The sequence below is a fragment of the Sceloporus occidentalis genome, unplaced genomic scaffold, assembly GCF_023333645.1.
Source record: "Sceloporus occidentalis isolate IW3139 unplaced genomic scaffold, rSceOcc1.0.p SCAF_114, whole genome shotgun sequence".
In the NCBI taxonomy this organism is placed as follows: domain Eukaryota; kingdom Metazoa; phylum Chordata; class Lepidosauria; order Squamata; family Phrynosomatidae; genus Sceloporus; species Sceloporus occidentalis.
The window spans coordinates 1,397,501-1,423,514 of NW_028317094.1; the positions used below are offsets into that span (position 1 = coordinate 1,397,501).

Below are 26,014 nucleotides of genomic sequence, written 5' to 3' on the forward strand. Positions count from 1 at the left end.
CGGAGGATGGAATGGACCCCTAAGGGCCATCCTGTCCATCCCCTTCTTCTGCCATGCAGGAATACATAGGATCAGGAAGATGGAATAGACCCCTAAGGGCCATCCAGTCCAGCCCCTTCTTCTGCCATGCAGGAATATATAGGACCAGGAAGATGGAAGGGGTACCGAAGGGCCATCCAGTCCATCGCCTTTTTTTGCCATGCAGGAATACATAGGACCAGGAAGATGGAAGGGTCCCAAAAGGGCCATATAGGCCACCCCCTTCTTCTGCCATGCAGGAATACATAGGACCAGGAAGATGGAATGGACCCCTAAGGGCCATCCTGTCCAGCCCCTTCTTCTGCCATGCAGGAATGCATAGGATCAGGAGAATGGAAGGGGCCCAAAAGGGCCATATAGGCCATCCCCTTCTTCTGCCATGCAGGAATACATAGGACCAGGAAGATGGAAGGGGCCCCAAAGGGCCATCCAGTCCATCGCCTTTTTTTGCCATGCAGGAATACATAGGATCAGGAAGATGGAAGGGGTATCGAAGGGCCATCCAGTCCATCGCCTTTTTTTGCCATGCAGGAATACATAGGACCAGGAAGTTGGAAGGGGTATCGAAGGGCCATCCAGTCCAGCCCCTTCTTCTGCCATGCAGAAATACATAAAGTCCTAGAGACAGAAGGGAACCCCAAGGACCATCCAGTCCAGCCTGTTCTTCTGCCGTGCAGGAATACATAGTGTCCTTGAGATGGAAGAGAACCCCAAGGGCCATCCAGTCCAGCCCCTTCTTCTGCCATGCAGGAACACATAGTGTCCTTGAGATGGAAGAGACCCCCAAGGGCCATCCAGTCCAGCCCCTTCTTCTGCCATGCAGGAATACATAGAGTCCTTGAGATGGAAGAGACCCCCAAGGGCCATCCAGTCCATCCCCTTCCTCTGCCATGCAGGAATACATAGAGTCCTTGAGATGGAAGAGACCCCCAAGGGCCATCCAGTCCATCCCCTTCTTCTGCCATGCAGGAATACATAAATTCCTAGAGACAGAAGGGAACCCCAAGGACCATCCAGTCCAGCCTGTTCTTCTGCCGTGCAGGAATACATAGTGTCCTTGAGATGGAAGAGAACCCCAAGGGCCATCCAGTCCAGCCCCTTCTTCTGCCATGCAGGAACACATAGTGTCCTTGAGATGGAAGAGACCCCCAAGGGCCATCCAGTCCAGCCCCTTCTTCTGCCATGCAGGAATACATAGAGTCCTTGAGATGGAAGAGACCCCCAAGGGCCATCCAGTCCATCCCCTTCTTCTGCCATGCAGGAATACATAAATTCCTAGAGACAGAAGGGAACCCAAGGACCATCCAGTCCATCCCCTTCTTCTGCCATGCAGGAATACATAGAGTCATAGAGATAGAAGGGAACCCCAAGGACCATCCAGTCCATCCCCTTCTTCTGCCATGCAGGAATACATAGAGGCCTAGAGACAGAAGGGAAGCCCAAGGACCATCCAGTCCAGCCCCTTCTTCTGCCATGCAGGAATTCATAGGGTCCTAGAGTTGGAAGGGAACCCAAGGGTCATCCAGTCCATCCACTTTGTCTGCCATGCAGGAATACATAGACTCATCTGTTAGGCCAGGGGCCAAGGCCACTCTCCCTCCTCTTCCTTCCCCTCAAGCTGCCCAATGTGGTCCCTGGGTCTTCTGGGCACATTGAGCATTCCCCCCTCCTGCCTTTGGATTGTAGCCAAAAAGTGGCCCCTTGGAGCTGAAGAGATGGTCTTCCATTTGGCAGCCTTCCAGCCTCCATCCCCAGAGGACTGGCTCCCCAAGTGGCCTTTACAGCTGGTCTTCCCTCTGGCCAGCCTCATGGGCCGAGGGTCCAGGCCGGTTCCTAGTGGCTCTTGAACCCTGGGTTGCTGTCAGTGGCAACAGAGCCCCCCACGTAGACTGCCACGGCCCCAGAGAAGTCTGGCCACAACAAGCGGACAGTGAAGGTGGCCACCAACATAATGATGAGCGGAGAGACCTTCCAGAGATCCAGGTGCAAATGTCAAGGTCCGGCTCATGTGTTGGTGGATGGCAAGCTCCAGGAAAAGAGAGTCCCTCTGAAACTCTAGGAGGAACTTCCTGAGAGTAAGGGCTGTTCCACAGTGGAAGACATTGCCTTGGAGTGTAATGGAGTCTCCTTCTTTGGAGGCTGTCTGTAAGCGTAGGCTGGATGTTCATATGTCAGTGGGGCTGCTTTGATGGAGAGTTCCTGCATGGCAGAATAAAAGGGTTGGGCTGGATCAGGGCCCTTCTTGGGGCCTCTTCCAACTCTATGAGTCTATGATTTGAGAATAAAGTATATACAGCACAGAGGCAGAGTTTGTGTTTACATTCATATATATAGACTAAGCATAGAATAAATTGTATAAAGTACTGTATAGGGGCAGACTTTGTGTCTCTGTGTGTGTGTGTGTGTGTGTTTGTGTATAAGTACTGTACTTTTATAAACCTAAATGTAGATAGAGATCTTTCTAAATCATCTCTCTCTCTCTCTCTCTCTCTCTAATCTGGTTTTGGAGCCCAATTTCTGGGCGGGGCTTTTGCGGGCGCCTTTCCCTCAGAGTCCTCCGAGGGTCCTCTCTATGGCTGGACGCCATTTTAGGGCCGGGCGGAAGTGAGGCCTCTTTAGGGCTCTGGCTCCGCCCCTTTCCTCTGACTCTGTGCTGAAATCGTTGCCTGGCGGAAGTGGGAGGGTGGGGGCTCTGCTTCCGGTTCTCCAAAGAGGAGGAGGAGGAGGTAAGTGGGCCTTTCCCTCTTCTTCTGGGCCTTTGGGGATGATGGGACAGGAGATCACTCCCATAAAAAGACCTCCAACATTTGGGGGAAGGAAGGTAGCTGAGTATGGAGGGTAATAGCAATGATAACGATACAGCTGCCGCCTCCCTTTCGCCCTGGGCTTCCCTTCTCCTTTCCTGGTTTTCAGACAAAGGCAGCCTTTGGAAGGAAGAAGAGCAGCTGGCCCTCCAGAACCAGAGGGACCTTGCCTTGGAAAGTGGCATTGGGGGAAATAGAGGGAGGGAAGGGGCTGAATAAGGAGAGAGGGCCAGGATCTGAGTGGGCCATTAAGGGAGAGTGAGTGGGCCCTGCCTCCCTCCGCCCTCTTCTGGGCCTTTGGGGGATGATGGGATAGGCAACCCTTCCCAGAAAGAGACCTTGGACGTTCGAAGGGGGCTGAATAAGGACAGCAGACTATGAAGGTCCCAAAGGAAGGAAGAGGTCCTCTTGGACCGCATCCCCTAGAATCCCCTGGTCAAAATGGCTCTAAAGAGGGGATTCTGGGTGTTGCATTCATTCCTGAAGGGGATGCATTACTCATCCACTCAGGACTCCTTCCTCTTGGACTGCATCCCCCATCATTCCCTGGTCAGAATGGCTCTAAAGAGGGGATTCTGGGTGTTGCCTTCATCCCTGAAGAGGAGGCATTGCTCTTCCACCCAGGTCTTCTTCCTCTCAGACTGCATCCCCCAGAATCCCCTGGTCAGAATAGCTCTAAAGAGGGGATTCTAGGTGTGGCCATCATCCCTGAAGAGGAGGCATTGCTCATCCACTCAGGACTCCTTCCTCTTGGACTGCATCCCCCAGAATCCCTGGAGCTTGGTGCATAGACAGGGGGATGTCTTAGTGCTCCTTCCTCCTGGATCCTGGGATCTGGACCTTCTTGGAGGGTCTGAGGATTCCCCAAAAGAGACCTCTAGTATCAGAGTTCAGGGAACTGGGCTGGAAAGTCCTAAGGGCCCCCAAAACTGCAGCCTCCCAGAGTCTCTAGGAAAGCCCCCTCTTCCATGGGCAGATGCCCCTGGACACGCTTTGGCTCCCCCTGGTTCATGGGGGGCAGGGAAGGGGCTGCTTGGCACCCAGTGGGTCAAGGGGGTTCTTTGGGAAGGGAAAACTCCTGCACCCCCAAATAGATACGGGTCAGAAGAGGGCTGAGACAGGAGGGGTCCCACTGGGTCCCATGGTCCAGCAGGAAGGAGGGGGGCCTTTCCCAGCCCCCTTTGAGGGTCCCATCTGGGCCCTGGGGCCCCTTCTCCTCTCTGGAGGGACTTTTGGGGAAGCAGAGCCTGACCTGCCCCCTTCCCTTCTTCCTCCCCATAGGAAATCCCAAAGAAAGGAAGAGGAGCTGTGCATTCGGACATCAGAGAATGGCGAAGGAGAAGGAGCTCCCAGGGAAGATGGATGAAGAACAGTCCCCAGAGAAAGGTAACTGAGAACCCAAGAGAGTTCTTTTTATCCTGGAGAGAAGTGACCAGTGGGGTGTCCAGTGGGGCTGTGTCTTGGGCCCAGGACAATTCAACACCTTTATCAATGACTTGGAGGACAGAATTGGAGGCATACGCATCAAATTTGCAGAAGATACCAAATTAGGAGTAGTAGCTAATACTCCAGAGGACAGGATCAAGATTCAAAATGACCTGAACAGACTAGAAAGTTGGGCCACAGCTAACAAAATGAACTTCAACAGGGAGAAATGTAAGGTACTCCACTTAGGGCAGAAAAATGAAATGCACAGATATAGGATTATGGGGGACAACTGGCTGAACGATAAACTTATACGTGTGAAAGGGATCAAGGAGTCAAAGTAGACCACAGGTTGAACATGAGTCAACCGTGTGATGCGGCAGCTAACAAGGCCAATACAATTTTAGGTTGCATCAGTAGAAGTACAGTGTCTAGATCAAGGGAAGTAATAGTGCCACTATATTCTGCTTTGGTCATGTCCCACCTGGAATATTGTTTCCAGTTCTGGGCAGCACAATTCAAAAAGGATGTGGAGAAACCGGAGCCATGAGTCCAAAGGCGGGTAACTAAAATGTGAGGAACAACTTAGGGAGCTGGGGATGTTTAGCATGGAGAAAAGAAGGTTAAGAGGTGATATGAAAGCCCTGTTTAAATATTTGAAGGGATGTCATGTTGAGGAGGGAGCAAACTTGTTTTCTGCTCCTCCAGAGACTAGGACCCAGTGGAGCAATGGATGAAAGATTCCATCTCAACATTAGGAGGAACTTCCTGACAGTAAGGGCTGTCTGACAGTGGAATACATTCCATCCTCGGAAATTATGGTGGAGTCACCTTCTTTAGAGGTCTATAAACAGAGGTTGGATGGCCATCTGTTGGATATGCTTTGATAGAGATTTGGTCTCTTCCACCTCTATGATTCTGTGATTCACTGCCCCATGGCCTTCTCCCTCTGGCCTCTCTCAGTCCCAGGGTGGCCTTAGAGAAAGGGAACTGACCCCCAAGAGAGAGAGAAAGAAATAGGGACCCCCAAGACCCCTTATTCTCTGTGCTATGGCCTTCTCCCTCTGGTCCTCTCAGGCCCCGGTTGGCCTCATAGAAAGGGAACTGACTCCCAAGACAGAGAACAAGGTGACCCCCAATACCCCTTCCTCTCTCCTATTGCCTTCTCCCTCTGGCCCCTCTCAGTCCCAGGTTAGCCTTGGATATAGGGAACTGACCCCAAGATAGAGAGAAAGAAAGAGGGGGACCCTAAGACCCCTTCCTCTCTGCCCCATGGCCTTCTCCCTCTGGCCCCTCTCAGTCCCAGGCTGGCCTTAGAGAAAGGGAATTGACCCCCAAAAGAGAGAGAAAGAGGGGACTCCCAAGACCCCTTCCTCTCTGCCCCATGGCCTTCTCTCTCTGGCCCCTCTCAGTCCCGTGTTGGCCTTACTGAAAGGAAACTGACTCCCAAGAGAGAGAGAGAGAGAGATAGGGGACCCCCAAGACCCCTTCCTCTCTGCCCCATGGCCTTCTCTCTCTGGCCCCTCTCAGTCCCGGGTTGGCCTCATACAAAGGGAACTGACTCCCAAGAGAGAGAAAAAGGGGACCCCCAAGACACCTTTCTCTCTGCCCCATGGCCTTCTGCCTCTGGTCCCTCTCAGGCCCAGTTTGGCCTTAGAGAAAGGGAACTGACCCCAAGAGAGAGAAAGAAAGAAGGGGACCCCCAAGACCTCTTCCTCTCTGCCCCATGGCCTTCTCCCTCTGGCCCCTCTCATGCCCAGGTTGTCCTTAGAGAAAGGGAACTGACCACAAGAGAGAGAGAAAGAAAGATGGGGACCCCCAAGACCCCTTCCTCTCTGCCCCATGGCCTTCTTCCTCTGGCCCCTCTCAGTCTCAGGTTGTCCTTAGAGAAAGGGAACTGACCCCCAAGAGAGAAAGAAAGAGGGGGCCCCCAAGACCCCTTCCTCTCTGCCCCATGGCCTTCTCCCTCTGGCCCCTCTCAGTCCCAGGCTGGCCTTAGAGAAAGGGAATTGACCCCCAAAAGAGAGAGAAAGAGGGGACTCCCAAGACCCCTTCCTCTCTGCCCCATGGCCTTCTCCCTCTGGCCCCTCTCAGTCCTGTGTTGGCCTTACTGAAAGGAAACTGACTCCCAAGAGATAGAGAGAGAGAGAGAGAGAGAGAGATAGGGGACCCCCAAGACCCCTTCCTCTCTGCCACATGGCCTTCTCTCTCTGGCCCCTCTCAGTCCCAAGTTAGCCTTATACAAAGGGAACTGACTCCCAAGAGAGAGAAAAAGGGGACCCCCAAGACACCTTTCTCTCTGCCCCATGGCCTTCTGCCTCTGGTCCCTCTCAGTCCAAGGTTGGCCTTAGAAAAAGGGAACTGACCCCAAGAGTGAGAGAAAAAAAGAGGGGGACCCCTTCCTCTCTGCTCCATGGACCTCTCATTCTGGCCCCTCTCAGTCCCAGGTTGGCCTTAGAGAAAGGGAACTGACCCCCAAGAGAGAGAAAAACAAAGAAAGAGGGCACCCCCAAGACCCCTTCCTCTCTGCCCCATGGCCTTCTCCCTCTGGCCCCTCTTAGTCCCAGGTTGGCCTTAGAGAAAGGGAACTGACCCCAAGAGAGAGAAAGAAAGAAGGGGACCCCTTCCTCTCTGCCCCATGGCCTTCTCCTTCTGGCCCCTCTCAGGCTCAGGCTGGCCTTAGAGAAAGGGAACTGACCCCAAGAGAGAAAAAGAAAGAGGGGGACCCCCAAGACCCCTTCCTCTCTGCCCCATGGCCTTCTCCCTCTGGCCCCTCTCAGGCCCAGGTTGGCCTTAGAGAAAGGGAACTGACCCCAAGAGATAGAGAAAGAAAGAGGGGGATCCCCAAGATCCCTTCCTCTCTGCCCCATGGCCTTCTCCCTCTGGCCCCTCTCATGCCCAGGTTTGACTTAGAGAAAGGGAACTGTCCCCAAGAGTGAGAGAAAGAAAGAGGGGGACCCCTTCCTCTCTGCCCCATGGCCTTCTCCCTCTGGCCCCTCTCAGGCCCAGTTTGGCCTTAGAGAAAGGGAACTGACCCCAAGAGAGAGAAAGAAAGAAGGGGACCCCTTCCTCTCTGCCCCATGGCCTTCTCCTTCTGGCCCCTCTCAGGCTCAGGCTGGCCTTAGAGAAAGGGAACTGACCCCAAGAGAGAAAAAGAAAGAGGGGGACCCCCAAGACCCCTTCCTCTCTGCCCCATGGCCTTCTCCCTCTGGCCCCTCTCATGCCCAGGTTTGACTTAGAGAAAGGGAACTGTCCCCAAGAGTGAGAGAAAGAAAGAGGGGGACCCCTTCCTCTCTGCCCCATGGCCTTCTCCCTCTGGCCCCTCTCAGGCCCAGTTTGGCCTTAGAGAAAGGGAACTGACCCCAAGAGAGAGAAAGAAAGAAGGGGACCCCCAAGACCTCTTCCTCTCTGCCCCATGGCCTTCTCCCTCTGGCCCCTCTCAGTCCTGTGTTGGCCTTACTGAAAGGAAACTGACTCCCAAGAGATAGAGATAGATAGATAGATAGATAGAGAGAGAGAGATAGGGGACCCCCAAGACCCCTTCCTCTCTACCACATGGCCTTCTCTCTCTGGCCCCTCTCAGTCCCAAGTTGGCCTTATACAAAGGGAACTGACTCCCAAGAGAGAGAAAAAGGGGACCCCCAAGACACCTTTCTCTCTGCCCCATGGCCTTCTGCCTCTGGTCCCTCTCAGTCCAAGGTTGGCCTTAGAAAAAGGGAACTGACCCCAAGAGTGAGAGAAAAAAAGAGGGGGACCCCTTCCTCTCTGCCCCATGGACCTCTCATTCTGGTCCCTCTCAGTCCCAGGTTGGCCTTAGAGAAAGGGAACTGACCCCCAAGAGAGAAAGAAACAAAGAAAGAAAGAGGGCACCCCCAAGACTCCTTCCTCTCTGCCCCATGGCCTTCTCCCTCTGGCCCCTCTCAGTCCCAGGTTGGCGTTAGAGAAAGGGAATTGACCGTAAGAGAGCAGGAAAGAGCATTCATAATATATAGGTTAGCGTTATGTTTTTTGATGTTTCTTAACGTTTTTCTTTTTATTATGAGAATGTATTTTAACTAATTGTAATTTTGTACTTCAGCTCCAAAGGGAGAGGCGGGATACATATAAATAAAATTATCATCATCATCATCATCATCATCATCATCATATAAGTGGAACTCATCCCATCCCAAAAATTTTCCTATATCTGCAAAAACTCCAAGCGTAATTGTTGGAAATGTTCTCATTCTGTCCCAGGTTCCTAGTTCCGTTTTTGGTGGAATTCCCCCAGAAACAAAAAAATACTGGACAGAAATTCATAAAGTTATTATTAACCTTTATTTAAAAAGTGCTGTATAGTTTTAAGAACGGAGTTAAAGATAGAATTATTATTTACTCAATAGACATTTGTATTAGGGATGGAGAGGGAAATGTGGGGAAGGAACACGGAAAGTTTGTTTTCTGTTTACTAACAGAATGTTCTAGAACATTTAGTCCACAAAAGTGGAAAACAGAGACAATTCCAAATAGAAAGCAATGGTTAACAAACATTTATGAAATGCCACAATTGGACAAAAGGACACGTTGAAGGAGGAAAAACAGAGGACAAACTAAAGGGGGGATGTATCTTAACAAACTTTAAGTTATATTCCTACGCTGCAAGCCTTCATTGGCTAGAAGAACGGATTAGTTTGAGGGACGTAAACGTGCTAAACTTGGAATGCTCTGATTTATAATAATAACTTTATTATGGCCATTTGGCCAGCACAAAATAACATCTCAAGCCTTTCAACAGACCAACTAGTAGAAATGGATCTAGCACCTATAAAACATCCTATAAATAAACTATCTTATGCAACAAAAAATACAAACTTAAAAGGAAAGAAGGAACATCAGTATATCCTTAGTCAGTACAAAATTGTTTTGTCAATTTTCCCTAAACCCTTTGGTATACTATCACAGGCTAGACGCAAACCCCATTTACTAACAGTCTTGGAAAAAATATACCCAAATCAAATTACTGTCAATAATATCCTACAGGTTACCTTTTTGTATTTCAATAATTGTCGTGCACGTGCCCTGATCACATTTAGTGAAATTGAATTTGTCACCCTAATATGCAAATGTAAAACTTTACTTTTAAGGGAAAGTATTTTTGTTTCCAGATACTTTACGAACACAGCTCCTCCTCAGCCATTGATAGTACATATACCGACTGTATCTACTATTCTTCCAAACAAAACCCGGAATATAAAAGACCAAACTAAGACTCAATCTGGAAAACGTGATTCAAATAAATCTAACAACGAGAAAGATAGTATACCTTTTAATGCTATTGAATCATCTCACCTTTCAAGTCTTGCAATTACCAAAGAGGAAGAGGAGCTAATTGAATCATTTTCAGGTCTATCCCAGATTACACAAACAGAAATAATAACTAGACTGGAAAAACTAAAGCAATATCTTTTAAATGTGTGCTCAATAAAAGAGCCTCCCTTTGAAATCTGTGAGAAGAGAGATAATAGAAAGACAATTACAGCAGAGATAAACCCATTAACTTGGACTGAAATGAGATATTTGGATAACTTTGAGAATGGCTTATTACATAGTAATAGGACCTTTAAAAAAGTAGCATCCAAAACAAAAGGCCTGGTAAGGTCAAATGTGAGCTGTATCCACCCAACCCTTGAAATTATTGAAGAAATATCAATTGACAAAAGTACTAATAATAGTAATGTTTGTCTAACTACAGCAAGTAATAACAATATTAAAACTGATTCAGATGTTCCAGACACACAAATGGTTTTTCCAACTACAACTCAATCTAGTCCCTTTTATACTGTGAGATCAAACATATGAAAACTAAAGGAATGCTCTGATTTAAATTTGTTATTCATACATATCTGTGGTATATAAAACCTAAAGGTAATCCTATTTCTAACCACCACGTAGTAAGAAGATCCCTATTAAAAGTTTGGTACAAAGTGAAGCAACCGTTTTATAATCACATTCCCGCTTGGGTATCCATACAGGAAAAGCATACTCTAGAAGAACAAAATGTCAAGATCGACAGTGGTTCAGAGATGGAGATTTAATAAACATAACATCCAAAGGGAAATATGTTATGAAGGAAATGGAAGAAATCCATGGCAAAGGAGAGATGCAAGATTGGTTTCTATGACCTGTTACAGACCGCCAAAATAAAGCTGCTTCAGGCCTTGTTGGAGATATGCTTTTTTAAATGATGCATGGGTCCTAAGAGTCCAGAAGTCGCGCCAAAGCCACACTACATTCCTAAGCACTGGAGTACAGCTTTGGTGCAGCTTCCGGATTCTTCTGATGCATGCATCATTTAAACAGCATACCTCCAAAGAGACCCAAAGCAGCTTTATTTTGGCAGTCTGTAACAGGCCTATATAACCAACTGAAAAGTCGCTTTACGATAGATAATGAAACAATTGGCTTGACCATAGAAAAAAACCAGATTGATAAAATAATGATGGATCAACAAGGGAAATGTATAGCAAAATATTATAAGTTATTAAAAGATAGAGACCTTTGAAATGAAACCATTAAACATGGTATGATAAAATGGGCACAGGATACCAAAAAGGCCATTACTATAGAAGAATTGGGAAAATCGTGGAAAGGAACTAACAAATTTACGCTGTGCCAAAACGAAGAAGAACTAGAAGGACAACGATGATATCTATGGTCTTATGTAAATAGATGTCTCTGTGTTAAAGTGTTGGTGTGTAGAACTAATATGTAGTGGAGTTATATGTTTGTTTTTTGTTGTTGTTGTTTTATTTTTTATTTCCTATAGGTTGCTATATGGTTTCTAACTCTTCTTTTCTCTTTATGTTGTTATACTTTATTCTAAATAAAATTTATAAAAATAAAAAAAAGGACACGTTGGATGAGGAGGAAACAGAAGAATACAGTGCGCCCTCCTGATACGCGGATTTGAGCATGGCAAACCTGGCCATTGTTCCCAATGATGGCGCCCATGCACACACACCGCCACTGGAAACAAAAGTCCCTCTCTTCCCTTCCCTCCCTGCTTAGAATCATAGAATCATAGAGTTGGAAGAGACCACAAGGGCCATCCAGTCCAACCCCCTGCCATGCAGGAAATCCAAATCAAAGCATCCCCAACAGATGGCCATCTAGCCTCTGCTTAAAGACCTCCAAGGAAGGAGACTCCACTACACTCCTTACTTACCTTTTGCCATGGGAAAGGCCAAGTGCTGGTGCTGGAAGCCTTGAAGCCCCTTCTGCACTCCCTCCTCACCACTGCCACAGCGGGAAAAGCAGTGGCAGTGCTGGAGGCCAAGCCTCAGCCTCCTTGCTGCCCTCGCAGAAGGGCTGGATGGCAGTGTTAGATGCCTCTTGCCCCCCAACACCACCGCCACTGGGCCTTTCGCATGGCGGTGGCGTGAGGAGGACGAGCAGAAGTGCCAGAGGTCTTCAAGGCATCCAGCACCGTCACCCAGCCTTCTCGCCACCTCCGCCACCACAGAAGGACCGGATACCGGTGTTAGAGGCCAAGAGGTAGCAGTGAGGAGGCCGGGTGGCAGTGCTGGGGGCCTTCAAGGCTTGCCCTCCTTGCGGGAAAGGCCCGGTGGCGGTGGTGATGGGAGCCAAAAGTCCCATTAAATACAATGACATAGCAAAATGGTGTCCCTTATAAAAAATGGAAAATCAAGGTTTGACATTTGAAAATTATACTTATATTTTGATTATTTTCGAGCCGTGGATGCTTGAATCCATGTATAAAAAATCCATGTATAAGAAGGGCCAACTGTAAAAGATATTAAAGTAAAGCAATAAATTCATAAGAGAGATGGAAAAGTGATCCCCGGTCGAAGGAACTCAAACCTTTTTGTTATGTGTATTTTACCAAAATAAAGGACATGTAAGTTTTCTGTCTCGCTGGACATGTCTGATGTTGGTATGTGGTTATTTATGTTGGACTGAATGTCAATAAAAATACAATTTTAAAAAAATATTTGCAGGAAAGAAGAGTCTCATATTCTAAACAGAAGTAAATCAGAATGGGGAGATTGGCAGGGAATATTAAAGAAACAAAGATAAAAGTAAATAAAAATTTGGATCATAACCAAGTCTATTTGGAGTTATTGAGAAAAGGAAGTGATTATAGATGGAGATTAGATGAATTGTTATTTATGGAAAATTTATTTGTATATAGTGATTATGTAAAACTTAATAAAGATTATTAAAAACAAGAAAAACAAAAGAAAAAAGGACAGAAAAAGAAATTAGGGAACAAATAAAATTTTACTTTAAGGAAAATCTGGAAAAAGACACTAATATGAAAATTGTTTGGGATGCAGCTAAGGCAGTAATAAGGGGGCATTTGATAAAGAAAAAAGCGGGGGAAAAAGAAAAAGGAACAAAATGGGATAAAAACAATTTTGGAAAAAAATACAAAGAGAGCAAAAAGAACAAATAGAACACCCATCAACTCAATATAAAAATGACAGATGAAATTGTTAAAAAAATGAAATTTACACAACAAAGACAGTTTGAATATGGAACTAAGGCAGGGAAATTTTTTGCATATAAAGTTTAAAAAATGAGAGAAGAAAGACAAATCATGGCATTAAGAGAAAATCAAAAGGTAATAACGGAACAATTCAAAATCAGGGAAATATTTCATAGATACTACCAAAATTTATATAGGAAAGAAGATGGGAGCAAAAGAAAACAGGAAAATTTAGAAGAATATATAGAGAAAATAGAAAGAATCGACATGGAAAAAGAAATCAAAGAGAAATTGAATCAAACAATCACGAAGGATGAAATAAGAGAAGCAATCAGGAAAGGGAGGAAAGGTAAAGCTCCTGGTCCAGATGGATATACATTATATTTCTACAAAATCTTTGAAAGTGAATTATTAGAACCCCTTGAAAAAGTGTTTAATAAAATATTAACAGAAGGTATTCCCAACTCATGGAAAGAGGTGAATATAACTTTAATACCTAAGGAAGGAAAAGAATTGGATTGCCCACAAAATTATAGGCCTATTTCGCTACTGAACACGGATTATAAAATATTTACGACCATTCTAGCAGAAAGAATTAAAATAATCTTAAAAGATTGGATAAAAGAAGACCAGTGTGGTATTTTACCAGGTAGACAAATTAAACAAAATACAAGCATCATAATTGATCTAATTGAATATTATGACAAAAACCCAAGCAAAGAAGTAGCACTGTTATCCCTAGACGCAGAGAAAGATTTTGATAATTTGGATTGGGATTTTATGTTAAAAGTATTAAAAAAAAGTAGACTTAGGAAACAACATCACAAAATGGATAGAAGAATTATATAAGGCTCAATCGGCCCGAATTATAGTTAATGGAATTAGAACAAAATAATGTATAATAAATAAAGGAACAAGACAGGGATGCCCATTATCACCTTTACTATTCATAACATGTTTGGAGATACTCTGTAATAAAATTAGAGAAGAAAAATCAATACGAGGAACGAAATTAAAGGTAGGGAGATAAAAGTAAGGGCGTACGCAGATGATGTGGTACTGGTGGTAGAGGACCCTATAGAAAATATACCTAAAGTTTTTAAAATATTAAATGAATTTGGAGATCAGGCGGGATTAAAAATAAATAAAGAAAAATCGGCTAGAATTACGTGCAATGTGACAAAAAAGAAACAAGAAACACTTCAGGGGAAAATAGGAATTAGGATACAAAAAAAGTGAAATATTACTAAGAAAAATAGTGATTTATTTGATAGCAATTATAAAAAGGGTTGGCAGGAAATAAAGAAAAATTAGAAAAATGGGACAAATTGCAACTATCATTATTAGGGAAAATAGCATTAATTAAGATGTCCATCCTACCCAAAATCTTATTCTTATTTCAAAATTTGCCAATAATTTACAATGATGGAATCTTTACAACATGGGAAAGGGATTTAAAGAGATTCATGTGGGCCAGAAGGAAGGCAAGGATTAAGTGGACAACATTAATGGATGACAAAGAAAGAGGGGGATTAGGAATGCCAAATTTGAAATTATATTTTCATGCATGTTGTCTGGAATGGATTATCAATTGGATTGATTTAAAAGATGAACAATTATTAAATTTAAAGGGATTCATTTTAAGATATGGGTGGCATGCATATATGTGGTGGGGTAAGGTAGAATTAAATAAAGAGTTTAAAGAACATATACTAAGGAAAACGTTATGGAAAGTATGGATGAAATATAAGGAAAAAATATATAGAGCATTGCCAGATTGGACCTCCCCACACGAAGCAATATTAAAGAAAGGCAGAATAGAAGGGAAAGATTGGTTGAGGTATAAAGATCTTTTAAAGATATCGGAAGGGAAATTAATAATGAAATCAAGAGAGGAAATGATTAGAGAAGGATATAATATAAATTGGTATTTATACTATCAATTAACAGAAAGATATAAAGCAGATGTAAAGCAATTCGGATTAATACAAAAGAAGACGGAAATGGATTTGATATTATTAGATAAAGGGAGGAAGAAAATAGAAAAAAATTATAAATTAATACTAAAACTGGAACTAGAACATGAACAAATAAAACATTGTATGGTGCAGTGGGTGCAAAATATAAAATTTGTATTGTATATTTTGCACCCACTGTACCATAGAATGTGAAAAGTATACAATTTGATGCATGGAAAAGAGCCTGAGGACAAGATTTAAAATTCACATTATGCTCACATTATATGGGAAGTCTCTTTCATATGTGGTGGACATGTCCTATGATAAAAAAATTCTGGATTGAAGTACCTAAGAGAATCAGGACAATAATACAAATGAACTTCCCCCTTATACCGGAAATGTGTTTATTAAACATAGTAGAAAATAAGACTCTAAGACAAAAGTTAAAACCACTTTTATATTTAATAACCACCGTCAGAATTACAATAGCTAAATATTGGAGAAACAGAGAAGTACCTAAAATTGAAAATTGGTTGGAAGTAAAGTAACTGAGATGGATACAATTACTATGAAACTAAAAGAAGAAATATCAGAAGAGGAAAATCAAATATGGGTAAGAGTAAGAGAAGGAGGAAGGCTATACCGATTCTGTGTTGTAAGCTGTAGAGATACGGAAAGGTGTACATTCTTAGTATATAAGCCAGAGAGGAATGGAGGAAGGTGAGATAAAGGTGAAGGGAAACATACTTTTTGAGGAATGTGGGTCGCACAGCTAAAATAGAAGCAGCACTCAAAAATAGATAGAAGAAAGGAAAGGGGGGTGAGGGGGTTAATAGAATGGAATATGGAATGTATAAAGTATAGAGAATTGTACCCCTTTTTTATTCTGTAAATATTCAATAAAGATTATTTAAAAAAAGAATGGGGAGATTATAAAATAAAGAAAGTAATTCAGATTGATTCTGTGCTTGGCTCCTAATTAGTTCTCCTTTTCCTGAAGCAGGTAATGAGCAGCAGAGAGAGAACTATGAGGAGCCACCTGCGACATCAATGGAAATTATGGAGCCTTTCATGGAAAAAGAGGAGTTTGGAAATGAAAAGGAACTGAAAAGAAAAAGGGGGAAACAAAGGCAAAACGAGAAGAACAACTCCTCTGCCTCTCAGGGTGCCGAATTTCCTGAACAACTGACTTTATACTCAGACCAAGATGAATGTCTTGCCTGTGGGAGAATGTGCAAATGCAAATCACAATTAAACACACACTTCAGCGTTCCCATGGGAGAGAGACCATACAAATGCATGGAATGTGGAAAGAGCTTCAATCAGAGTGAAAACCTACGTTCACATCAAAGGACCCACACAGGAGAGAGACCATACAAATGCATGGAATGTGGGAAAAGCTTCAATCGGAGTGATAGTCTACGTTCACATCAAAGGACCCACACAGTGGAGAAACCATACAAATGCATGGAAAGTAAGAAGAGCTTCAGTGACAGTGGAAGTCTATGTAAACATCAAAGAACCCACACAGGGGAGAAACCATATAAATGTGTAGAATGTGGGAAGAGCTTCAATCGGAGTGATAGTCTACGTTCCCATCAGAAGACCCACACAGGGGAGAAATCATATAAATGCATGGAATGTGGAAAGAGTTTCAGCAACAGTGGAACTCTATGTAAACATCAAAAAACTCACACAGGGGAGAAACCATATAAATGTGTAGAATGTGGGAAGAGCTTCAGTGACAGTGGAACTCTACGTAATCATCAAAGAACCCACACAGGGGTGAAACCATATAAATGCATGGAATGTGGGAAGAGCTTCAGTCAGAGTGGACATCTACATTTACATCAAAGAACCCACACAGGGGAGAAACCATATAAATGCATGGAATGTGGGAAGAGCTTCAGTGACAGTGGAACTCTACGTTTACATCAAAGAATTCACACCGGGGAGAAACCATATAAATGTGTAGAATGTGGGAAGAGTTTTATTGAAAGTGGAAAATTACGTTTACATCAAAGAATTCACACCGGGGAGAAACCATATAAATGTGTAGAATGTGGGAAGAGTTTTATTGAAAGTGGAAAATTACGTTTACATCAAAGAACCCACACAGGTGAGAAACCATATAAATGTATGGAATGTGGGAAGAGCTTCAGTCTCAGTGGACATCTACATTTACATCAAAGAACCCACACAGGAGAGAAACCATATAAATGCATGGAATGTAAGAAAAGCTTCAGTCAGAGTGGACATCTACATTTACATCAAAGGACCCACACAGGGGAGAAACCATATAAATGCATGGAATGTGGGAAGAGCTTCAGTGACAGTGGAACTCTACGTTTACATCAAAGAATTCACACCGGGGAGAAACCATATAAATGCATGGAATGTGGGAAGAGTTTTATTGAAAGTGGAAAATTACGTTTACATCAAAGAACCCACACAGGGGAGAAACCATATAAATGCATGGAATGTGGGAAGAGCTTCAATCGGAGTGATAGTCTACATTCCCATCAGAAGACCCACACAGGGGAGAAATCATATAAATGCATGGAATGTGGAAAGAGTTTCAGCAACAGTGGAACTCTATGTAAACATCAAAGAACCCACACAGGGGAGAAACCATATAAATGTGTAGAATGTGGGAAGAGCTTCAGTCAGAGTGGACATCTACATAAACATCAAAAAACTCACACAGGGGAGAAACCATATAAATGCATGGAATGTGGGAAGAGCTTCAGTGACAGGGGAACTCTACGTTTACATCAAAGAATTCACACCGGGGAGAAACCATATAAATGCATGGAATGTGGGAAGAGCTTCAGTGACAGTGGAACTCTACGTTTACATCAAAGAACCCACACAGGTGAGAAACCATATAAATGCATGGAATGTGGGAAGAGCTTTAGTCAGAGAGGACATCTACATCTACATCAAAGAACCCACACAGGGGAGAAACCATATAAATGCATGGAATGTGGGAAGAGTTTTATTGAAAGTGGAAAATTACGTTTACATCAAAGAACCCACACAGGGGAGAAACCATATAAATGCATGGAATGTGGGAAGAGCTTCAGTCAGAGTGGGAGTCTACGTTCACATCAAAGATCCCACACAGGAGAGAAACCATATCAATGCATGGAATGTGGGAAGAGCTTCAGTGAGAGTGGAAATCTACATCTACATCAAAGAACCCACACAGGGGAGAAACCATATAAATGCATGGAATGTGGGAAGAGCTTCAGCGACAGAGGAACTCTATGTAAACATCAAAGAACCCACACAGGTGAGAAACCATATAAATGTATGGAATGCGGGAAGAGCTTCAGTGTTAGTGGAAATCTACATAAACATCAAAGAATCCACACAGGTGAGAAACCATATAAATGTATGGAATGCGGGAAGAGCTTCAGTCAGAATGGAGATCTACATAAACATCAAAAAACCCACACAGGGGAGAAACCATATAAATGTGTAGAATGTGGGAAGAGTTTCATTGAATGTGGAAAATTACGTTTACATCAAAGAACCCACACAGGTGAGAAACCATATAAATGCATGGAATGTGGGAAGAGCTTTAGTCAGAGAGGACATCTACATCTACATCAAAGAACCCACACAGGGGAGAAACCATATAAATGCATGGAATGTGGGAAGAGTTTTATTGAAAGTGGAAAATTACGTTTACATCAAAGAACCCACACAGGGGAGAAACCCTATAAATGCATGGAATGTGGGAAGAGCTTCAGCGACAGTAGAACTTTACGTTTACATCAAAGAACCCACACAGGGGAGAAACCATATAAATGCATGGAATGTGGGAAGAGCTTCAGCGACAGTAGAACTCTACGTTTACATCAAAGAATTCACACAGGGGAGAAACCATATAAATGTGTAGAGTGTGGGAAGAGTTTTATTGAAAGTGGAAAATTACGTTTACATCAAAGAACCCACACAGGGGAGAAACCCTATAAATGCATGGAATGTGGGAAGAGCTTCAGCGACAGTAGAACTCTACGTTTACATCAAAGAACCCACACAGGGGAGAAACCATATAAATGTGTAGAGTGTGGGAAGAGCTTCAGCGACAGTAGAACTCTACGTTTACATCAAAGAACCCACACAGGGGAGAAACCATATAAATGCATGGAATGTGGGAAGAGCTTCAGCGACAGTAGAACTCTACGTTTACATCAAAGAATTCACACAGGGGAGAAACCATATAAATGTGTAGAATGTGGGAAGAGTTTTATTGAAAGTGGAAAATTACGTTTACATCAAAGAACCCACACAGGTGAGAAACCATATAAATGCATGGAATGTGGGAAGAGCTTTAGTCAGAGAGGACATCTACATCTACATCAAAGAACCCACACAGGGGAGAAACCATATAAATGCATGGAATGTGGGAAGAGTTTTATTGAAAGTGGAAAATTACGTTTACATCAAAGAACCCACACAGGGGAGAAACCATATAAATGCATGGAATGTGGGAAGAGCTTCAGTCTGAATGATAGGCTGTGTTCACATCAAAGAAGCCACATGGGGAAAACCTTATAAATGTATGAAATGCCAAAAGAGCTTTTCTGGGAAAAGATTAGAACATGAAGGGTTTAAACTATAATGGCTGACATATTATCAGATAAGGGGAAGAGAGAGGATATGAAGAGCTGACAGTACCGGTGTGTGTGTGTCATAATTTTAAAGTTTTTATGCACAGATGGTAGTCATTTGATAGGTAAAATGTATAAATTGCTACTTATGTTTGAAAATGAAGAAGAGCAGGTATCATTAATTGGACTAAATTAATCGGGACTTAATATTCAAATTGATCAAATGAGAAAGGTACAAGGAAAACCTGTACAGAATTATGTTTATACGGGCAAATTTCTTGTGCATAAATTAGATAGATAGATAGATAGATAGATAGATAGATAGATAGATAGATAGATAGATAAGTTTATTTTTGGATAGCATATACCATTACAAAAAAAGTTGTTCATATAAAAACATACAAAATATAAGCAACAACTACATTGTATAATGTACATTGCATTGCAGGGTTAAAATTGTCTTTTGAAAACAACAACAGCAACATGTAAGATGGGTCTAAAGAGGCATAAGGGGCCAGATACAATAAAGCTCTATAACATTGGTTTACAGAGCTGAGGATATTCAAGAATAGTTGGGCTTCAAAACTATCCTGTGACGCAACCATCGTCTTTATAGAACTTCCTCCTTAACACTGAAGCTTTAAAGGCATAACAGGCTACTTTTTCAGAAATGCTTGTTTCAGTATCCCCTAATAAGAGAGTGATCAGATATGAGTCAGAGTTGTTTGATACGTTTACATTGTCTTTGTATAAAGCATTTCTTATATCTTTATAAATTGGGCACTCTAATATGTAATGACTTAGATCTTCAACTGAGTTGGAGCCACATTGACAAACTCTTTCTTCCCAGATGGTCCTTTGATAACGCCTTTGCACCACAGCTGTGATCATTGATTGACAATGTAAGGCTGTGAAGCCATATCTCTGTTTGAAATTAGTTATATTAGATGTTGTGGATAACTTATTTGGGAGGGGAGTTTGGTATACCAAGGAGCACATTTTGATAGGCCAACAGAAGTGCAATCTAACTGAAAGTCGTGTTTCAAAATATGGGACTTCATATATTTTACAGCTTTATCATAATTTAAAGAGCACAAAGAGTCCTTTGAGAACCCATACAAATCAATAAGTTGCAGGATTTCTTGATTCCAAGATCTAAGTGTTTTGTTTTCAAATTTCAACATTTCTTTGAAAGCAATCAATACAAGGGCTGGTCCTATCCAATTAGTAAGTTTGAGCCAGTATTTAATGGCTTGAACCTGAGTTATAGCCTTAACAGTACGGAGACCACCTTCCAACCGAAGGATAGCGGTCTCGGTTCCTTTGGGAAGACCTAAAATTGCTCGCAAGTAATTATTTTGGACTGTTTCCGAGTTAGATTTTATGTTAGTCCCCCAAATTTCAGCCCCATAACGCAACTGAGCTATAACTTTAGCCTCAAAGATTTTAATGGCCGGAGGGAACTGTTTACCACTTCTGCTCCAGTATAATCTTAATAGAGAGTTGGCTGTATTAATAGCAACTGTTTTTGTATTTTCAAAATGACAACTCCAAGATCCAGTTGAGGAAAAATTTAGTCCTAAATATTTGAAGGACTTCACTTGTTCTATAAGTTGCCCATCAATTCACCATGTATGTTTTATATGCCTATTAGCAAAAACTAGTATTTTTGTTTTCTTGTGATTGATTTTCAGCTTGTCTTGTGTAGCTAATTGACTGAAAGCCTTCAACAATGTCCTTAAACCTTGCTGTGTTTGTGACAATAAAATAGTATCATCTGCATACATGAGAACTGATATTTTCCTGGGTCCCAATTTAGGGGGTACATAGTTGTCGAAATAGATAAAATCATGATGGAAAAAATAGGTAAACACATTTCCAAGTATTATAAACTATTAAAAGAAAGAGATCTAGAAGATGAAATTAAACACAGCATGGTAAGATGGGCACGTGATACAAATAAAACTATAACTATAGAGGAATGGGAAAAATCATGGAAAGGAACAAATAAATTCACTCTGTGCCAAAACTTATAAAGAAAATTATATGAAAATGTTATACAGGTGGTATCTAACCCCCCAAAAACCCACCAGATATACAAAACTGGCAATACTAAGTGCTGGAAATGCGGGGAACCCGAGGGAAGCTTCTTTCATATTGGTGGACATGCATTAAAGCTAAAGGATTCTGGCAAAGGATTCAAGGAACCATCCAAAACATTCTGGATATAAATATTCCCTTTGAACCAAATTTATTTTTACTAAACATGACACACAACATAAAGTCAGTAAAATACAATAGAATTGTTTTATATATGGTCTCATGTGCAAGGATCTTATTTGCTCAAGTTTGAAATCTACAATTAATCCTTCTATCGAAGATTGGTTGATTAAGAAATATGAAGGTAGAAATATGGATGTAGTATCTGCCTTACTAAGAGCGAAATCAAAAGGATATTTAGAAATGGAAGGGAGTTGTCTTAAAACATTTGAAGAAAAGGTGATAACATTCTATTAAATTAATAGTTACTATTTGGTCGATATTTGGTCATTTAAATACTATCATGGGAATATCTCAGTGTAATAAACATTTTTGAACATAAAAAAGGAAGACTCACATCATTGTTGTGGGGAGCACCACACACCGAGTTGTATAGCCACCTTCTGTGCTGCTCCTGGCTTTGCTGCAGTTGAGCCATTGACAGTTCAAGGGTGGCGACACGCTCCAACGCTGCAATGGTCAAAGGAAGTGTTTAGACTTTGCTTGTTGTTTCTTGCTCCCTTCACCCTTAAATGTAGGGGCCATTCAGACTATGTTTTACCCCACTTCCCAAACCGGTTTAAAAGTTGGAAGTTCACACTTGCCCCAATTTTAACACAACTTGATCAGGGGCTTGTGCAAGAGATCCAGGGCAAATCCGCCTTAGCACAGTTTTTCTGAAAGCAGACTATTGACCCTTTCTTTTTGAAAACAACTGGCTCTTCCCTGCTGCCGGCAAATATGAACCCAGTCATGATCGGGTCAAGTTCATGGGGTAGATTACCCCGATTGAGGTAAAGGGTAGTAGGAACTTGTTTCTGGGGAGATTCGATATGGGGGCACCTGGATCTGCCCAGTTCTGTCCAGGGCAAATGAGGGAGTGGGAATGGGGCCTTTGTGAAGGTGGGGGGACTGGCCTTCCTGGTGCTGGGCCTCCGGATGAGCAATGCATTGGGCAAGGAGTCCCTCTCCTCATCACCTGCAGCCTCTGGTTCCGCTGGAGGCAGGGCCTCTTCTCCAGCATCACCTGGAACAACGGACCAGAACAATGGACAACAACAGATGCATGTGTGCATATATGTATATATGTGGAGGCATCTCTATCTAAGAGCACTCAGACTTATACCTTTATGGGCCTACAGATAGATAGATAGATAGATAGATAGATAGATAGTTTCAAGTCTATAGATGTTGCATACAACACCCATAGATACATCTATACATACCCATAGATATCTGTCTGAAAGTCTGCATGTCTATACACATGTAATATATATATATATATATATATAGAGAGAGAGAGAGAGAGATGCAAGCACATGTACACATACATGTTGGATCATATATATATATATATATATATATATATATATATATACACACACACACACACACACACACAGACACACACACATTTATATGTACTCTTCTACTTGCGTACAATTTAAACCTAAGCAAATGTATGGAGAAATATGTGGGTATCTATGCATGGACATGGATGCACTTGGGCATGTATACACATCTCACATTCTGGTCAACCTCAGCATGTATATATAATTCTAACTGTGTATATGTTTACTTCCGGTCATAACAGCATAACTGCCCTGCAATTACTGTAATTGGAATTTTTATAGTTTGTGATGTTTTTATGACATGTATTTTCCACATGATTGCCTCCTGAGGACACTCTGAGGGCTGCCATTGGCTGGAATTCCTGTCCCTCCCACCATCCCTGGCCCTGATTGGCTGGAATCCCTGTCCCTCCCACCATCCCTGGCCCTGATTGGCTGGAATCCCTGTCCCTCCCACCATCCCTGGCCCTGATTGGCTGGAATCCCTGTCCCTCCCACCATCCCTGGCCCTGATTGGCTGGAATCCCTGTCCCTCCCACCATCCCTGGCCCTGATTGGCTGGAATCCCTGTCCCTCCCACCATCCCTGGCCCTGATTGGCTGGAATCCCTGTCCCTCCCACCATCCCTGGCCCTGATTGGCTGGAATCCCTGTCCCTCCCACTATCCCTGGCCCTGATTGGCTGGAATCCCTGTCCCTCCCACTATCCCTGGCCCTGATTGGCTGGAATCCCTGTCCCTCCCACTATCCCTGGCCCTGATTGGCTGGAATCCCTGTCACTCCCACCATCCCTGGCCTTGATTTGCTAGAAGACTCTTCCCTCCCAACATCCTTGGCCCTGATTGGCTAGAACCCCAGTCCCAGCCTCCTTGTTGTCTGGCAGCCATTTTGTGCTGCTTGTGACTGTGGGGAATAATGTTCCAGAACCTCCTCTGAGCCTCAGTTGAACAGAGGCCTCTCTTTCTCTCCTGAGGCTCCAGAGTCAGAAGGAGGCCAGGCTCCTTGGGCCAAAAGGAAGGAAGTGTGTCTCTTTTCTGAGAGGGTTTTCTTATTACACAGCTCTGCTCCTTCTGGGGAACATAGGTTTTAAAAGGGATCAGAAAAGGGAGGATAGTTTTAATACAAGCCTTATTCTTCTTCTTCACAAAGATTGGGCTTTGGCTTCTAAGAGGAGGCTTCTCCCCTCAAAAAGTATAGTTCAGTCTTTTTTTCCAAGTTTATTCCCACTGGTCTAATTCAATTGCAAAACCAAACTTTTGAGACCATCTGATCATAGTTTCTTTAATAACATTCTCTTATGTACAGATTTCAACAATACAATTATAAAGTCTCGCTAATAAGGCATCTTTATTCAACATTATTTCCTGTTCCAGATTAGAGTCTGATTTGCCAATCCGTATTGTTTTTTATCCATTAGGAAGAGCTCTCTTAATTGTCTGTAAAAGAACCATGAAAGATCACAGCCCTGATCATTAGGATCTTCTTTAAGATGAATGTACTCCCCAAAATGATTTTCCTCTTTCAAAGCCTCCCTATTATAATTAGTGATGGCCCGTTCAAACAATGGGAGAGAGATCTATCTAAATTTATTTGGAATGGGAAAAAGCCCAGAATTAAATGAAAATATTGTATGATTCGGTGAATAGGGGGGAATGGCACTTCCAAGTTTAAAATGGTACTACCAAGCATGCTCTTTAGATTGGATTCTGGATTGGGTAAGGTTAGAAAATAAAAGAAATTTAAAGTTAGAAAAATTCGAATTAAAATTTGGCTTACGTGGATACTTAATCTATGATGAAATAAAATTAGATAAAAATTTTAATAATCGTATTATCAGAAAATCTTTATTACGGATCTGGCAAAAATTTAAGAGAAAGTGGTGTCCTAAATCCCCTTATGGGCATCAATAAACGATGCTATGTTTGGAAGGGAGCAATATAAAAAGGATGATTGAGTGACTTACAATGATATTACTAAAATGGTTGAGGGAAATAGGACTATGAAAACACAGGAGGAATTACAAGATGAGGATATTATTAGTAACTGGTTTGCCTACAGACAAATCCGGGAACACTTTCTAGTGGATACAAAAGAGGAAGGAATTGGGGAGGGTGATCTAAATCTAGAAAAGATTATAAAAGAACCCAAAAAACAAATTCAAATATATATATAAATTAATATTGGAATATGAATTAGAATCTGAAACAGTAAAAGAATTCATGATTAAATGGCCAACGATATAAATGAAACAATACAATTGGATGAATGGGAAAATCTTTGGAGGGGAAAAATCAAAAATATGATAAGTGTTGACGTAAAAGAAAACATATCTAAGTCCATGTATCGGTGGTACCTTACCCCACTTAGATTGGCAAAAATGTTTAAAAAAATAAAAATTTGTGTTGGAAATGTAACAAAGAGACAGGTAGCTATTTACATATTTGGTGGAATTGTCCGACAGAGAAACAATTTTGGAAAAAGATACATATCGAAATGAAAAAAAATTTGGATTAAAAGGAAGACCGACCGTTAAATTTTACCTCTTAAATATATTTGACATCAAGGAATATGGCAAAGAAATACATGAAAAAGTATTATTGTACGCTTTGGCCGCGGCTAGAACTATATCCGCGAAGAATTGGAAGAAAGAGGAAAGTCCTGGAGTAGAAGAATGGAGATGGAAAATGTTAGATTTGTTTGAGATGGAGAAACTGACACATTTGGTTAATGACAAAATATGGAAGAATTTAATGATGAATGGGATATTTGGAAGTGATATCTGATTAGTGTGAAAGAGGATAAAATGTCTACTAGAATAGAAACATAAGAAAAAGAATTAATAGCAGTGGAAATGTAAAAGCAATACTATTGACTTTTAGAATGTAGAACGTATAGAAACTGTTTAGAAAAAGGGGTGCAAGTCATAACTAAGAGTGGAAATACTTAAGGATGGATAAGCTAATAATAAAAGGGGAAAGTAGAAAACGCTAATGTATTAGGATGTTTGAATAAGATATTTCTTTTTTATATAGGATTTAATAGGGGAAAAGGGTTTTGTAGAGTCCAGT

General features: G+C 42.4%; 1 protein-coding gene across 1 annotated transcript; it reads left to right on the plus strand.

Annotated features, from left to right (window-relative positions):
- Positions 1 to 2,730: 2,730 nt before the first annotated feature.
- LOC149282455 (uncharacterized) lies at positions 2,731 to 20,978 on the plus strand. The gene is made up of 3 exons (XM_089498200.1): positions 2,731 to 2,765; positions 4,125 to 4,229; positions 15,715 to 20,978. Exons 2-3 carry the CDS (start codon positions 4,172 to 4,174, stop codon positions 19,281 to 19,283), a joined length of 3,627 nt encoding a protein of 1,208 aa, XP_089354326.1. The 5' UTR covers positions 2,731 to 2,765; positions 4,125 to 4,171; the 3' UTR covers positions 19,284 to 20,978.
- Positions 20,979 to 26,014: the final 5,036 nt, after the last annotated feature.

Bases quoted from the DNA above. Each gene is read 5' to 3' on its own strand.
- LOC149282455 (XM_089498200.1), top strand. From the start codon at position 4,172: ATGGCGAAGGAGAAGGAGCTCCCAGGGAAGATGGATGAAGAACAGTCC. The intron at 4,230-15,714 runs GTAACTGAGAAC...CTTTTCCTGAAG, and splicing joins AGAACAGTCCCCAGAGAAAG to CAGGTAATGAGCAGCAGAGA.